The sequence below is a fragment of the Accipiter gentilis genome, chromosome 2 (assembly GCF_929443795.1).
Source record: "Accipiter gentilis chromosome 2, bAccGen1.1, whole genome shotgun sequence".
NCBI lineage: Eukaryota > Metazoa > Chordata > Aves > Accipitriformes > Accipitridae > Astur > Astur gentilis.
The window spans coordinates 18,327,189-18,345,130 of NC_064881.1; the positions used below are offsets into that span (position 1 = coordinate 18,327,189).

The following is a 17,942-nucleotide window of genomic DNA, read 5'->3' on the forward strand; positions in this document are numbered from 1 at the left end:
TCCCTCTCTGTCACAGGCTAGTGTGTAGTAATCGACAGAAACCTCCTCTTCCTTGGCCTCCTGCTACAACCTTCAACTAGCCCTCAAGGGATATGATTGCCCAACCTGTCTCAATTCCTCACCAGCAACTTAGAGAGTAGTTTTGAAAAATGGTTGACGCTTACCAGTTTCCAATGAATCGGGGATCACTCTGGTCAATATAAACAGTTGTCCTAGGATCAACATAGAAACCAATAAGAAGTCCTCCTAGTAAGTATCCAGCTGCAGGACCAAGTGCTCCCATTACATACATGATGGCTGAGGAAATAAAAGGTCAGAGTTGTACATCAACAAAATAACGTTTCGTTAGTTATTTACACATAAAATCCAAAAGTAAAAGATGCCTCTTAAAGCAGGAAGTTTCATACCCCAGAACCTTTAGAGCCCTTTTTTGCAACCTTCAAAGGCAGCAACTTCTGCATAAGTAACATATTGGTAAGAAAATTGCTGTGTTCTGTATATTTTCAGTCAAATCATGGATGGAAGTACTCTGGTATTTTGGATGGAAACCATACTTGACTTTGACAATATTTTTCATATTTGATAACATTTCCTTTGAATCAAAACAAAATTTAATACATAAATAGAAAAAATATAATTAATGGTAAGCAAACAGAAAAGCAGAGGATAAAAATTGTGTTAAGACACCAAAGAACAAAGTACAACATTCCAGCTTAGTTACCATCAGACTAATACCAGATTTAAAAGAAACATCAAAGTTAAGAAATCAAATATGCCTATTCTAGAGATTGACAGAATTATGCTTTTTCTGTGTAGCCATGGACTTGCCCCTGGTTTACATACTGATACCAGCAGACCATATATACTGTATTTCCTGTGAGACTCCTGCCTTGTTCAAAACATTTGATCTTTAAATTTAAAATTTTAATGCTATTTTAAAAGAAATTTCCCCATTTAAAAAGTTATTAAAATGAAAATAAGTTTCTCATGTGCAACCAAAGACACACATTTTACAACATCATCACTGAACGTTAGAGGACAGCAAAATCCTTATCATTTGGAATAACAGAGTAGGAGATACCAATACAAGGCTCTTATCTGCTGTGTCTTCTACAAGATGCTCTTCAGAGTGCAGTCTCCAATCCTGGTCCTTCAGCCATCCATACCAGGGTATGTGTGAGAAAACACCACAGCTCCCTCTGGTCTCATTTCCAGGTTTTGAAAGGTGGATAATTTAAAGCTGTCATTTGTCTTGCCCTTAAATCTTGGCAATTCCACTCCTTTCCTTTTCTACTTCTGCAAATCCCAAATCAATTTTTGAACTAAGCCAAGGTCACTTATCACAACCTTAAATTCAGACACCTTTTACAAGATCCGTATGAAGTTAACCCCACCATCAAGACCATAGCTATCTTCCAAAGATTTTTCTCTTATTCCCCTACTCCATCTCTTTCCTTCCTTAATGCATCGTGCAGTACTCATCGCTTCTAAGATGCTTCTGCCCTGCTTCCCATACTGTCTGGCTGCGACAAAAGGCAAGAGGGGTTGTAAGGTCTCTGCTATCCACTCACATGTCTGGTACGACCGAAACCCAAGCTCCAGCAGAACACCACTTGCTCAGCTGCTGCAGACCCACTATCTAGCACATGAAAAAACCATTTCTTATCTAATTCTCTGAAAACATCGTCTTCACGGCAAAACCTCTATCTCCACATGGTTTCTGTGGACCAGTCTCTCTCCCTGGTGGTATGCAGGCTCCATCCTTTCTGGTCCCATCCTCAGTCAGGGGACCCAGCTGCGTCCTAGACTGCAGCAGCTGAGGAAGCATAACTGAGTTGTTAGAGCTTGGGTTTCTGTGTTACCAGTTATAGTAAACTATATCTCATGGACAACACAGGCAAAAAGAAATCACTAAATCTGCCTGATTAAACCAAAATAACTTGTACATTTCATCTCATGTTTTGAAAGAAGAGAAAGAAGAAAGAGAACATTCTCAGGACTAAAAAGGGACTGCTATCTGAGAGCTCTATTCCAGGGGAAAAAAAAAAATCACAGAAGCTACCACAAAAATTAAACTGCCTATAGTAAAAAATGCTTCCAGACTACAAATTGATTAAACAGATTTATCATTTTTCTCTTTCTTAAAACATTTTCAGTTTTTATGAATCTGCAATTTCAAATAATTAGATTTTGCTGAAGTCCTTTTCGCATAATGGTTTCCGGAACTGTGTTCACTATTTAAATTTATTCCAGCCATGTTCCCTTCTGGATTGATTGTAAACAATTCTCTGTATGCCTAAAATGCTCCATTAGACATTGTTACACCACTCCTTAGCAGTTAAGTGGTTAGATAAACCCCACAGTAACTGTTATTTGCAAAAATCCACATCATGAGGAGGGAAAAAAACCCAAACTCCATCCACTATAATAAATTTTGTCCCACAAATGTTTGCTTGGAAAATTGATTCACACAACTACAGCAAACTCAGGTCTCTAGAAAGTTTACACAGGAAACACAAAAGGAGTAAAAAAGTGACCTAATCCATTCATTTCAGTATTCAGAAAAAATACTTATGCTGTATTTATTCAGCTTCAATTCCACCACTGAAACAGGCAAAATGCAGCCACTGCTTAGGCTTAGAAGCACTACCCAGATCATGTATTTTGTACACCTGGTAACCTCAAAGGTTTTTCTTCATCAGCAGAAATACTGTACAGTAAAGATAAAAATAACAGTGTACGCTGCTGCTCCGTTAGAGGAGGGAATGCTGTCAATCACTTCAGAAGTATTTTAAAACGACTGTATGCTGTTCAGGCTTTGAGATTTTTTTTTTTAATATAACTTACAGGCAACATGCAACTTTCTGGATCTTTCAGAAAACAGAGAGCCCCCACGTGCCTGGTCCAGGGCAGGAGGAAACCAGTCAGCACATGAGTTCCACGATTGCCATTTTAAGAGACTTTGCAGAATCTTCCTCAGCACCTAGTAATGGCCACTATCAGAAACCGAACACCAAGTGCAATAAACTGATCTGGACTTCTAAATAGGACTAAAGATAGAACATGGCAAGTAAAAGATTTTGATATTTCAAAATTTAGTGCTTGAAAAAAATCTGCCACAAACCTCCAAACCTTGCTGTGGAAGTGAAGGGAGAGCTACCTCCAAGCATCACCCTGGCAGGCTGCTCCAGGGTCCTGGACCATTGAAATTCTGGTCACGGCCTTCACAGCTATGCACCCCAATGTCCAGGAATAAAGACGTTCCTGATTCCCAAACAGGCCACCAAAATTACTGGATGATATGGAAAGGAAACTTAACTGGAAACAGATTCAATCAGGACATCATCAAAACTGAACCCACTTCACAAATAAAAAATTCTGTGGAGAACTGGTCCACAATTTTTTCCACTCAGGTCACTAGAAGGTCTCCAGCTTCTGGATGAAAAAGGTTCTGAAACAGGTAGATGATGTAGGAGCACCTTCCTTTCAGCCTCCTACCTGGCATTTCAGCTAGCTCTTTTTGGTCCTCCCTCTTAGAACCATGATCTGGGATCTTGATTTAGGGAGTTGCACTGATTCAACAACTGAGAAATTTCAACAACAGAATTAACAAACATTTCTATCAGGAGACATGCTGGACTACTGTGATGCAGAGGCAGGCCACATGGTATCCAGATGATTTTTTAAACTGCACTTAAGGAAATCCAGGATTTGTCTTTTAACCTCCCAGCCATTACCTTGACTGGTGCTTAGATTTCCAAGCTGCCTTCAAATTTCTTAAGTCATAAAAAACTACGCTATAAAATAGCAGTAATATCTCCTTTCCTGTGGTAAAATACAGATGATGTACATTCTACAAGTTATAGCTCTACTCCAAACAGTAAATCATCTTCAAAAGATAAAATGAGGAAACTACTGTTAATATAGACATATGGGCTACAACATTCATCTGATTGTCTTCTGATTGGTTTTCATTGACATGAAAACTTGTACCTCTCAGAATTACTGCATTAGCCATGCATGTTCAATGCTGGCAAGTCACGGAGTACACTCCTCTGGAAACGTGGGTCTCTCCAGGAAAAAGCATCTGCAGGTCACCCTCTCCTAGCTGAATTAGAGCCATCTGAGAACTACTCATGACATTCAACACAAGCAGCTCAGACTGGACCTTGCAAGTTTTTCCCCAGAAGCCTGTTGTAGCTTGCTGCAGCTGTGATGTAGGATCTTAAGTCTTCAAACCAAAGCACAGGTTAGTCTACTTAAATGGCATGGTGTTTAAACAAGACAATTTCAAAGGCCAAAGACCTTGCAGATTTTTTAAAGTTTCCCTTTCCTCTGAAGAACTCAGTGCTGTGAGGAGGAGTTTGCATTAGCAAGCATACTCTTCCTCTGGGTGCACCTTCTTTTCAGTGACAAGGGATAGCCCTTCCCAGCCCTCCCAAACCTGGTCTTTCAGATCATAGTTCTACCTCTGACATAGACTGTAAGTAAGTAAAAATATCCTGGTTCAGACACAGTTTGTTAAGTGCCCATTTGCCCCCATGATAACCAGCTATGATTATTTTAATTCCTTTGAAGTTCTGTACCTGAGGAGCTTCTCTGCCTCACAGAGTATGCCCTCAGCATTGCATATTACCTCAGGCACAACACCATACTAGCAAGGCTGTCTAGTTTCAAAACTGCAGCTGGCTATGGTTAGCCAAGCTTAGCCACAAACGTCCACCACAGCAAAGATGTTGGATGGGAGAGAGAAAGGGAATCAAAGCAACAGTAATTGAGTTACACATGGAATTTACCTACCAAAGCAAAATAAGATTAAGCAATGTCATTCTCCTCCACTGAAAAGTTCATGCTGGGACACATTACAATGAATGCTGCCATTTTGATAACATTTGATAATATTGTCTATTGCTTCTATTCATAAAGAGATTCTTCTTCAACCTAAGAAGGCTTTACACAGAGCCTATTGCAGCAAAGATTGTATGACTACAATAAGACAGACTGAATCCTCTACGGGTCCAAAAATCCCTGTGTTCACATCACATGCATGAAATAACTTTGTTACCAAAGATTTTATTTTTTTGTAACCTACCCGCAATATAAAAATATACTGAGACAGAGGTCATAAAAATACTCTGAATCACTCCTCTAATCACACCAAATGACAACTTCCATACATTTTGCATATGGAAATATGTAACATATGTCCCTATGGCATCCTCAAATGCATACAATGTTAACCCTCCAACTGTGTCTTTTTATATTAGTAGTGCTAGTACCAATTAAAGTCAAAAGCATCATATTGTGCCTAGATGATCAGAAAGTACACAACATTAGTGGGCTACACCAGGCTGTCTAGCTTCTGGGTTCTAAAAAATCCACTTCGGTTTAAAAAGTAAAAACAAAGGCATATATTGCTCAGTCTCATCTCCTCTGTGTGCACACACATGTCACCACACAGAGTTTATCGCTGGATGAGAAGGAACACTTCTGAAAGACCCCATTGTTCAAATCTTGGCAGCATGTCACCGTAGTACAACTGTTCATTTCATACATGTGTAAGGCAAGCAAAATTTGACCTTTATTCTATTTTCAATGAAAGTTTAGAATTTGCAAAATCCTGCAAAAGCATTCTGGAGGTGTACATATATATATATATATATATATGCATGTTCTTTCTTGTCAGAATACTATGGCATTTTTGGTAGACTTTGCAGGATACTTTTTAGTGACATAGAAGTACAATCCTTTTGTATCTGTAGATTTCATATTTTTACTCCAAAAACTTAACTGTCATTAGCATGAGGGTATTGATAGGGAAACAGAGATACAAAAGATAAAATTAATCCCCCATAGTCATGGAGTAGAGTAGGAACTCCAGAGTATAATTTAATTAATCAAAGCAATAACTCAGTGTCCTACCTGCTGAACAACACTCATCCTGAAAGAATAGCTCAAGGGAGAATAAAAACAAAACAAAACAAAACACAACATTCATGTGAATTTGCAAGAAAAGTCCCATGTTTATAGGCTACCTGTCTATGACCTGAGGAGTGAGCTTTAACAGAAATGGGAAGATGAACTTTATATAATCCTAACTATGTCTCTGTGTGTCAGGAAATGTAGGGGGCTACAGAAAAAAAAAATACATAATCATGGGGTTACACCTGGGATTTTGCAAGCAAAAGAAGCATCACCATGCTCTAGTCCTACTGGCGGCACACTTCCCTGGAAGGCTGAGCTATGCCATCACTGGAGAATAAGCAGCGGGATATTTCTCTATGGTACTGAGCAGGTTTTAATTTCTGCACAGAACAAAGCTGACAGGTGGAGGTTTCAATGGGGAACATATCTCAGTTCTCCCCTATATTCCTCTCATGCCCCAGCACCATGATGGGGTAGCAAGGGACAAGGAAGCATAAAGCAGCTTCCAAAGAAACACTGCACCCATTCATAAAGGTGTATTTACCTCACCCTCTCTAAATTCACCCAGAGGCTACCCAAAAAACCATAAGGTTAAACCACTCTTTTGAGCCTGAGGACACAAAACTGAGAGGAGTTGTGAGAAGAAGCCAGGCAGACTTCTCAAAGCTTTTAAGTCAGGAAATCAGTTCACTTCCTTCTTTTCTTTATGAACACACAACCAAGCCTATCTATACATGCTTTAGGATTTTTGCTTTAATGTGGTTATTTGCTCAGGAAAAGACAATGCTTTGAGCATTATTGCAGTTCAGATAACAATATACAGATCAAATCTTTAAATAATTTCCTTTCAAAATGTATTAGCGTTACCATTACTTTAAAAGTCTCTCAGATCCAGTGCTCCACTCAAAACAATAAACAGAGCAACAAAACTACTCCAATAGCCTCCCTTGATCTTTGTATAGAATATATTTGTCACTATTTTCAAAGGAAGATTCTACAAATATAGGAGACAAATTTTTAGAGAAGCATAGCCAAAACATAATTTTACATGACTACCATGCAAACTAAAATGAATGGTCCAGCTTACTACTCCATTAAAAAATGCAGAAAGTTACGTTAAATACAAATATGTCCAGTGAGTTGTCAATGCCAGATGAAAAGTATTACATCTTTACTTTTCTCTTACAGATTTATTACTAAAATATCATTCGTATCAAAACAGGTATCATTCCCTCTCTTAAACAGCTAAGCTGCTTTATGCTTTATATTCTCCTTTTGTGGTCTTATTCTAAAATATTACAATCATTTTCACAGGAACCAATTCTAACATCACAAAAAAACAGGAAAAAAAGCCCAAACAAAACAAGCTAAAACAGGCTGCCTATCCCAAAGTGTACCTCTCACATACACTGTCACTGCAATGCTGCTCCAAGTCACTTGCTGTGCTGTGGAGTAACAGTGCCTACAAAGCAATTCATCTTAAATCAAGATTTCACAGATTCAGCACTCGTCCTTAGGTTACACTATCGACAGGTGTGCGCATCCAAGCCAAAATCTGAAAACACTGAAAATATCAGAGAGGAAAGGCTTGCATTTGTGCCATGTTATTTCAGCCTCGGAGACACTCGGCTTAAGAAAAGATTGCCCCAAGAAAAACTACTCCAGTGCTTAAAAGGGAGTCTTTATTTCTTTATTTCTAAACCTGAGAACTGTAGAAGTAGAAACCCAAGGGGCAACTGGACACTGTCCCATTCTTTAGAGACAGCTGTTTCATTTGGAAACACAAATATTACTTCTTCTTTTCCTTCAAAATCTGTCTTTTCTCTCTTTGTATTCACCTATAAATAAACATTTGCTGATGATATTACCAAGCATGACTTGTGATTAGTAAGTAAATACGAAAAAAAGACATCTGCTGTAAGAGTTTAGTGAAAACAGCTGCAATTTCTGAGTGCAGTTTCCATATCAGTGTGGTTAACTGACTTTAGACACCACACATGAGGAAATTCTTAGATCGGATAATTAAGCAAATCAGGCTTTATCAGCTTTATCTGTACTTAAACCAATTTGAAGGCAAGAACCTTCTGGTGACAGTATTCCAAAAACACATACAACTATCTCTGACTTGAAGCATATGGAAAGTCCCCACTGATGTGAATCATCATGTGACCAAAGATAAGCTTGTCTATACTTGCATGATCAGAATCTAAACTGAAAACAAAGATGCTCTAACATTCTTTCCATGGACTAAGAGGCATTGGTCCCCTAAAGAGATAGGGTTTTTTAAAACAGAAGTGTCAACAACTACTTAAATGCATAAATAAGAGAACAATCAAACTGTCTCTCCTAAACCTCCGAGGTGTTTTTCCACATGTAGGGAATTTTGATTTGGAAATGCCCCGTTACTAAATTTAGCTCTCAGACAGATGCACAAACTACTTGTGCTGAATGCAGTGAGACTGTCCAAAGATGTACTGAAAGGCAAAACTTTGCTCTTGGCTGTTATTTTCTGGAAATCAGTTCTCAAAAAAGCTCCACACCTCACCTTCAAGTTTTTCAAGTCTCTGTCAAGACATTGCACCATATACATAAGACAACATATCGCAGGAAGGTCTGTGAGTTTCCAGACTCTAACTTTTCAAAAAAGCATGTTTCTTAAAGATGTTTTCTTCTGCAAATACCCTTAAATAATGGTACTAGGCAGAGACGTTGACCTTTCATGTAAATACCTACTGAGTGACTCCTCAGTCCTTTCTGAATTATCTGTCAGCATCCCAAAGTTACCTTCAATGAAACGTCATAAATGTAATGTTCATTTCCATACAGAAAATTATCTACTGTATATAATCACTAACCTAAATCCTAAGCAAACTACTATTCCAAATTATTTTAAAGCCTTAACGTCCAAAATCCAAGAAATAACTTGTTAGAGAATTTCATTGTCTTATTTCTCATTCATTCAAACACTGAAAGCTAAATCCACAGTAGTGAATCCATCACTCACAGTAGTAGCATCCTTTAAGTCAGTGGGGCTACTCTCACGAGGCAAGCAGGACTTGGCATTTCTGTCCTATTACTCAGTGATGCTCCTAGTAAGAGGACACTGAAGCTGTTGGCTGTCTTTAAGAGATACTGGAGCAGCCTTTTGACTCACAGTCATTCTTTCCATTAAGTCATGTCAATTGGGAATCTCTCATCTCTGCCTTTTAATTGCTTGGCTTTGTTTTTTTTAATGGTTTGGCAGTTGAGGCTACACGCACACATTTAATTTTCGTTAGGGACTATCCCCAGGCACGTGCTCTTACAGACTGTTGATCTCAACATCTTAAAACTAATTTTCATTTCTTTAGTATTACTTCCAACTAAACTGGAGTAAGTCTGGGGCATTCATCTGCATCTCATCTCCTTTTCTTTAGGTTATCATAATTAAAAAATATCAAACAGTGAAACCTAAAATTTGGCCTGCGAGCAGACCTCAACAGGCAGATCACTAATAATCAAACGTAAGAAAGAGACTGAAATATTTTTAAACTCTGTGATTTTAAAAATGCAGTGAGAAAGTTCGGGTCCATAGCTACAAGACCAGCAGAACCTAGCCCAGAAGAGTATTTGAGAATACTGGTATCTATCTTAGTTTTATATCATGTTCAGGCAGTCTAACAGCGTAAGCAGACAGGAATGTATTGTTCAGGTCCTCTTGTTTCTTTCAGCCGGAAGAATGCACCCGCTCCAGGAGGAAAAGCAGGGAAGAACCTGGTGAGATTTATCAGGCACAGGATGAGATTTTAGAGTATGCCACTATGCACCATGGGAAGAACCAGCAATAAGTACCTATTCCTTAGCAAAATCTATGTACATTAAATATCTAATGTCTATGAATCTGGGCTTTACTAGTTATTGTGCACAAACCAGGTAACGGCAGACATAAACACCTGATGTTCAGAGTCAGGTTTGACACACATTTTGCATATTTCATCATTACCCAAAACCAGACCCTTTGTGCCCAGGAAACAAACTGTGAGGAAGAAACTGAGATAGTCCAAGCCTCTACTGAAAGGGAAGGTTAGGTCAAAGAATTTCTACATATATTCACTTTTCCTTTGTCCCACCAGCAAGACAACAGAACAAAGAAGTAAAGCGGGAAATTATTTCAATCAAGTTCTTTCAGAATTAATTTCCTTTCAAAAATTGGTTTCTGCCTAGGAGGCACAGGTTAATTATTGAAAATGTTGGTGATCGTTTTTCCCTTGACTACCTCTCATTAATAGATTGTAAAGAAGGGCAAGCCAAATAGCATTTCTTCTTGTTTTCTTTGTAAATTGCACTTACATTTTCATCTTTCAACGGAAACAACAGGAATTACAGTTCATTACTCACATCTGACTGAAAATCTGCCTGTAAGCAAAAGCACATTATTCCAGTAATTTGCAGATGACCCTGTTAGTCTTATTAACATTTATTGTGTTGCTAAAGAAGTTATTTTTCTACATTCAAAAGGCTGAAAGCTGCAATAGCCTCAATAAGAAAAAATATTAAATAACCATTGGTAAAGTGAAATGCAGAACCATACAGCCATATTTGAAACCATATTGAAAATATTATTAAAGGTCAAAGAGTCTGAAAAACATTTCCATCCATGTGTAACAGTTATAAATAGTGGAGGCTATTTATTTTGGCTATGGGACAACACCACCATTTTATGAAAACCTCTGAAGTTTCAAAATTTGCTGTTTATTCTCATAGGAACAAAAATTGTTTGGGCATTTTCACAAAATTGGAATTATGTTGAAATGTTTGTTTCTGGAAAAAAAAACTTGAGCTTTGGGTTCTGGGTAGGGGTCTCTCCTTCCCTGTGTCTCCACAGAGGGATCATAAGATAGACATGAGAGTTCATTCAGCTTCATGTTCTACTTGGAGACAGCAGTTTTTTGCTGCAGCACCAAAATGAGCTTCTTCAACATTCAAGCACAGTCTCCTTATCAACAACAGATGGACGATGAAAACGACAGCCTTGCCTTGTCTTCTCCACCACTGCCCACAACAAAGCAGCTTTTGGTTTTGATGCAGCAGCAAAATGTTCTTAATGGCTTTAATCACAACTTCTAATAGAATTAGGGCAGGAGAAGTAAAACCACCTAGCAGGAAATGGTGCTTAGCCAGATCTTCAATAGCCAGGTCTAGATAGCCAGGTCTTGGATTGATATTATCTAAATAACAGGGGAACCCAGGCCATGACAAGCCTGACCACAGACCCCATGGCCTTAGTTCAGCAAAGCAGAAGAAACTTCTGTATATCCCTGTGCCAACACCAAATACCAGGACCACTGTGAACTTCTGGGCCCTAACTTGGATTCACTGAACTAAAAGACTCCTGGGATTTAATACTTTGAATTAAAGAAGAAATAACCCTGAGTTAGGGAAAGTTACCTTGACCTTAGTGTAGACATCCCAGCCTATGGAGAAATGCCATCAAGAAATGCCCCAGCACCTCCTTCCTTCCCCATAGTTAAGAAGCTAATGGGTGGACCTTGGAGAAACAAGTTGTTCCCAAACAACCCTGGCACGCTTGACACAGTCCCATGAAACAGGACAGAGAAGCACAGAGCTGCTGCTGTTGATCCCTGAAAAGGCCCTGCTAAACCAAACAGATCAAGGGATGTGAACTATCAGAGATATACAAGAAAGTTAGAGAAAAAGAAATGAAGATCTCAGAGAGTCATGGAGAAAAGAGAGGAATACCGTTTTGTAAGAAACCAAAAGGAAATTCATTCATATTTTTGCTTTGGACAGAAAACCACCACAGACACCATTGTTAACAACAAACTGATTCTATAAATACATATGACTGCTTAGACCATTTTAGTTAGGGTCCTGAAAGAAATGAATGTACATCTTACCGGGAAAAGTAGATATTGACATGCAAAGTTAATAATCAAATAAAAATTATGAAAATATTGTGATTTGACATTATTAAGTAATGTGTTTTACAGGGTTTGGTTTGGTTTTGTCGATATGGCAAGTAAAAATTACTTTACTTTTTTAAATGCTAACCTGTATTCCTACATAAAGGTCAAACTAATGTAAAGTAAGGTAAATATTTCAACCTTATAAAAAAGAAAACTGTTTTTCTACATTTAAAAAAATATTAAATCAATATATTCCAAAAATCAAGATTTAATTGAATCATAATTTGCCAGAGTGAAACCATCTGAACATCTTTATCAGTGCTACTAAATGGCATAGTTTAAACACCAAGTGCAGCATTGAAAAAGTAATTACTCTTACAAAAGGTTCTCCTTAATGGTAATATTCTAATTACATTTGTCTTCCTTTTTAAGATATAAATTGTCACTGTGATTTAGGGCTCCATTTGCAGCTCATTCCCAGTCACAGTAAGATATGTTACTATGTTAATAAAATATAGAAGTACTACTAACTTGCAGTATTAGCATTTCCAAGAGAAATTTATTTATACTACAGGGATCCTTCCAAGGTATTTCAAAACACCATACATAGCTGATTCACAAAAACTGAAAAATTTAAAATCAGCTATAGGTACTTTCACTAATTAGGTAATTTAATTATTCTGCTGACATCTTTGGGGGAAAATTGGCCAATATCCTTTTATTCGGTCTGCAATTGTTTTAAAGACTGTTCATTCTGTTTCTTTCTCTCTTCTGTGAGTAGAATTAGACATGACAGCTTTGTTCCTCAGCTACTTAGATTAGCAGATTATTACGCATATTGTTATTCTCCAATAGTAAAGGATGCTTTCACATTTAGCAGACAGACATGAAAATGTGGGGGCTAGTGGCTACGTACAAGTGACTTTCAGCCAACTTTAAGCACGCTTTCATAGCAGTAACTTTTTCAACAGGATAACTAACTATACTATATTCCTAGGGATGTGGCAGACTCTCTGTAAATGTGAGTGGTTCATTTTAAGCTAAACAGTTTTATATAAATAGAGCTTTGCACAGGGGTAACGCTGTAATGAAATCTGATTCAACACAGATGTCAGAGTAAATGAACGTTAACAGTCCTTTCTGGCCCAATAAAGCATTAAATTATTCCACAAATTCTCTTTTCATCTCTAACACAGTAGATCTTGCAGAAACAGTCATCATCCTTTGCAAAGAAGGATGCCAAAAGACAAGAAACCTCTTCACCTTTCCTTCCTGGCCATGCTGCCTTGAGAAAGATCCAAAGTCCTTGCCCAGGTAAGGGAAGGACCAGAGCTGGCCCCATGCCCTTTACATATTTCACCAGTGTATCAGTTGCACGTTTAGCAGAAGTAGCCCCAGAATGGGTGGCCTCAGTACTGGCTGCGGCAGCCAGGGAACCTCCAGGCTGTCCTGAGGCACCCTGGGGCATCCCTCTCTGCCAGGCCGACCCTGAGAGCACCAAAGAGCAAGAACGCACCAGAAAAACAGGAGCTGGTACTGATGCCTGGACTCATAGAAACTGCTCAGCCAGGCCAGGCTTAGGAAATAAGTTATGAAGTACCAATGAAAATAAAATATACTTCATGACTTAGATTTTGCTTACTCAAGCAATTCAGTGACCTTTTTTTTTCTAGTATTTTTGTCCATTTGCATCCCTTCTCATAGGGAACATGGTTTTGGTTATTTATATTAGTAAGATTCAATTGGAAGATTACACTTATGTACAAAATCTGCAAACGATCACAGGTTTCAATCTGTTGACCACAAGCAAGTTACTTGTTGAAACTTCAGGCTTCTGTTTGCAAAGAAAATTAAATTTGAGCCCTAAATCCCACTGAAATTCATTTAAAGTTGGATCCCTTGACTTCCTTAGGGTCCTTGGGAAATCTTACCTTCAGTTACTAAATTACTCTGACAGAGAGAGAGAAAGAGATTGACAGGGAGGTCCTCAAAGAATGATACTGTCGTTGCTTGGAATAACCATGATTGCAAGTCCTACCAGTGGTCTCTGCTGCTGTCAGAGCTTTTCCAAGTCTAATGAAAATTGATCTGGCATCTTTCTACTCTATGGGAGTTTTTTACAACATATGACAGAAGAGAGATGTCTTCACACACTGCTGGACCCTTAACTACATTTCAGATTCATATTGATAAATTTGCCAACAAATCAAGTGGAAGCAACGCAGCTCATAGGCAGAGAAAAAGAGTAAAAATGCTAATCACCAAAAAATGTAAACATCTGGTACTCCTTCAAAGAGCAAATATAAAGCATACAAAACATTTCTATATTGCATGTTATACCTAACTGCAATTGTAATCCATTATACTGATAATTTCAAAAAACTATATTGTCATGAGATTAATTTATGACAGTATAGATTAAGTTTCAATACAGCCCTCACAGATATTTATTGAACACATATACTTAAAGATGCGGTGTAAGCCTTAATCTCTTATAAAACAACTAAAGTTATAATGTGAAAGTTGAAATGATCAAATGCAAGAACACCAGCAATAAAACTCTTGAATTTTCAATCACTGTTTAAATCATACTTGCTGCTAATAAACTCCATAAATAAAAATACAATCTACAATAAAACATTTGCTTTAAGAACAAAAATATCTCTGGTTATCACATTCCCTTGAACTAAAAATGTTATGTAAATTACTTACAATTTAATATAACATGCTTAGTTCCATATTTTTGTATCATTACACCAATAATTAGATTTGACACATTCCTATCCCTAATCTAAATTGCACGTCTATAACAAATTTTAAAAAACATCCAACGATGACAAGTCTACTTCTGCCAGCAGTGCTGACACTACACTCAGACCACAAATGGCTCAGACAAAACAAAGTTAAAAAAGGTCTTTGCAGAACTTCTGAGAAATGCAGACCTTCATCTACCATAACCTCTTATACAGGTAAAGTTCTTCAGCTGTTTTATAAAGTATACAATGGCAACACTCATACACAGAATACAGGAATCAAACAAAGCGCAGTAAATTCAACTTTGAGATACCTCTTGCCGTAACTTCCTCAATCAAGCTCACCCATTGCATCACTGAGGTCACTCTGTGTTATACTGGAGTGACACACCCTTGTCTAGAAGCCGATTCTAAGCCCCAAAACTGCATAAACCCTTGTCAAACAGATCACGGCTGCTCCATTTGTTTTCCCAAACAGCACAGCTACTACTACTTTGCTCACTGCTTTGTAAGTGCTTTGTGGAGATTTTCTGAGCTGGAGACATACTGACAGAACCAAGACTCTTGCTGGATCAAGCGCAGTTGAATCACCATCTGCTAACTCATATAATAAACCACTCAGGCAAATGTTTCTTTCAAAACAGACAAATGATAGTAACACAGCATTATGCATTTCAAACACTAAAACTGTTGGGAAAAACTTAGCAACTAAAAGATCAAAACACTGCAGTGACACCACCACCAGCAGAGATATGGCAGCAGAATCAGACATTTGTTCTTAGCAAATATAGCTGAATAACCAAACTAAAATGTTACTTCTCAGTTTCACACGTGTGAAACAATGTGTAGAAAACTCTAACAGCATGGGTCTCCTTTTCCAGAGAAGGAATAATTCAGAGGTACCACACCAGGCTCTCACCTTTGGAATATTTACCACGCAGCTGATGGACACGGCCTTCCCTAGCTGTTTTTATGAATCCATCCTTTCATTTTAGTTGTACCTTTCTAAGTGTCCAGAAAGAAAGTCTTGTATTTAACAGAGGTTTTGGGTTTTGGGGGGTTTTTTTTAGTTTTTAGTTTCCCTATAACCACAGAAAATATGTAATGTTTCAATCATAGAAGAACTGGCTCAGGAGATGAAGTAAAAACAAACTATTTGCATAGGCCAAAAAAAGAAAACAAAAAATAAAAGTTTAGATCACACTATGTTCTCCTTCACATTGACATGATGTGATACAGAAAAAAAAATCCACAGAAGTCAATGAAATGTCTTCAGATTATCACAGGAAGAAACAAAATTAGCAAACAGCTTTCTCTCCTTATTGCCCAGTTTCAGGAATATCCTGAAGACTCACAGGCGTAAAATCGGAGCACTGATTTGGGGAACAACTATTTACCACCTAGTTATTCAGTAAGTTCACCAGAGCCATAAATTTTATGTGCCATCTTTACTGTTGATACTTTATTCCACTCAAAACAAAAGAAAAATATAAGGCTTTTATTTCTGTAGAGATTTTGTTTTAGGAAACAAACATTTGCAACAATTCTAAAATATCATAGTTATTACTATTGACTGGTCTGTTTAACTTCCTCTCCAAAGTCCTCCACTAGGATGGCATCACTGCACAGCCTTCCCGGAGGTCCTCCTGCTCATCACCCATACAACAGTTCTCCTGTGCCTCAGGCTGAGGCTGTCATCACTCAATTAATACAACTTCAGATATCTACGGCTAGGAAAAATGTAAAGGAAGGCTAAAAAAATCAAGTTTTAATCTTAAAGAATGGAAGCTATTCCCCCTCCTGCAATTTAAATGAATAAATAAATACAATACAATAAAACCAAGCCAAAAGCACATGCATAAATTTTCACAGCTAGCCCTGTTATGCTGGAGATACTGATCTCTGCAGAGACCCATCAACTTTGTTTATAAGAGGAAAGAGAAAAGTCAGGCTTGAAAAAAAGCCCCTCCCAACTGGGGGGCTTCGACAGAGGTTCTCTTTGGCACTGGTGTGTGGCGTTGTCCTGCCTTGTGCCTTCACACAACTTTACCAGCTTACATTTCTGCAGGATCACCTACTTCCACTATTGCCATTTCTAAAAAATATAATATATTACTGTATCTTCTCTACCTTCCTATTTTATTGATTTTTAAATGAAAATTCTTTGACCTTCCACTGTAAGAATAATATATTCAGAATCAAATTTCTTTTCTTACCTCATTAGGCTGTAACATCTATTTCCCTATGTGCTACTCAGTGAAAGGACAGCCCTTAATCTCAAAGGTTATTCTACACTATTTCTTTTTTTTTCTTAGATCAGGTTCATCATCGCAGTATCTGAAAGCAGATTACAGTATGGACACTTCAGCATGAACTGAATTTCTCCTGGTTTTCAGAAACGAAAATGAAATGTTTCAGGTAAGGGAGAACAAAGTAAGTTTGGCAGCATGCTTGGGAGATGTCTGCTTGTCTGTGCAAGATGCTGGAAGAAAATCTCCTACTGCAAAGGAAGGAAAGGGAGCATGTCTATTACGGGGGGAGGGGGGGGGCATGTGATAAATCTCTATCATGTTTTTTTTTCATTTATCATTTTATCATTTATTTTCAACATCCAATATTGCATAAAACTAAATAGGTTTTGTATTTGGCTGCTATTCTACACAAGCACCACATTAATGAATAATGTATTGCTATTAATTACATTACCTTGAAAATTTGTATTTACAAGTATGCAAGAAGCATATCAATGGATAATGTACTGTGACCTACAGTGTGGGAGCTTCAAACATTTGCAGTAATAGAGGGAAAACCCTGCAGAGAAAATATTCCGCTGAAAGATGTGCAATGAGGAAGTCATCATTCCAACTATGATGTTAAAGAAAAATCCTCTCTTCCAAAACACTGAAAATACACGAGCTATTCTCATTTCAAGTAAGCCTATGACTAAAGGAGTGAAGCTTTTCAGGCAGTTGTAAAAACTTCAGATGTTTGTTGCCGCTGCCTCTTTTCAGGCTGCCAGAGAAACCACCGCAGGCAGCCAGCCTGTGTTTCAGCCGCCACGCGTGGTTTCACCCGTGTGCCTGCGAGCTGCTGCCCCGGCTGATCCTGAGAGCCACCCGCTCCCCAGTGTCCCGGCTGTCCCACTCCCACCCACTCCCTGGGTGATCCTGAGAGCCACCCGCTCCCCAGTGGCCCGGCTGTCCCACTCCCACCCGCTCCCCGGGTGCCACGGCTATCCCCCAGCCGTGGGCAAGCTCCGGGAGGGAGCTGATGCGGGATGAACCTGGCCCTGCCAGTGGTGGTGAGGGAGTTTCTGTCAGAGCAGCCAGGAGGTCTGATCCACGCCGTAGTCACAAAA

General features: G+C 38.4%; 1 protein-coding gene across 2 annotated transcripts in view; it reads right to left on the reverse strand.

The window, feature by feature from the left end:
• Positions 1–17,942, reverse strand: part of SLCO5A1 (solute carrier organic anion transporter family member 5A1) — a 76,972-nt gene that overhangs the window by 42,516 nt on the left and 16,514 nt on the right. For both annotated transcript variants that reach the window (XM_049824413.1, XM_049824406.1), the window contains exon 3: positions 165–297. In XM_049824413.1, the coding sequence (XP_049680370.1) occupies positions 165–297 (133 nt within the window). The remainder of the gene's footprint in view (positions 1–164; positions 298–17,942) is intronic.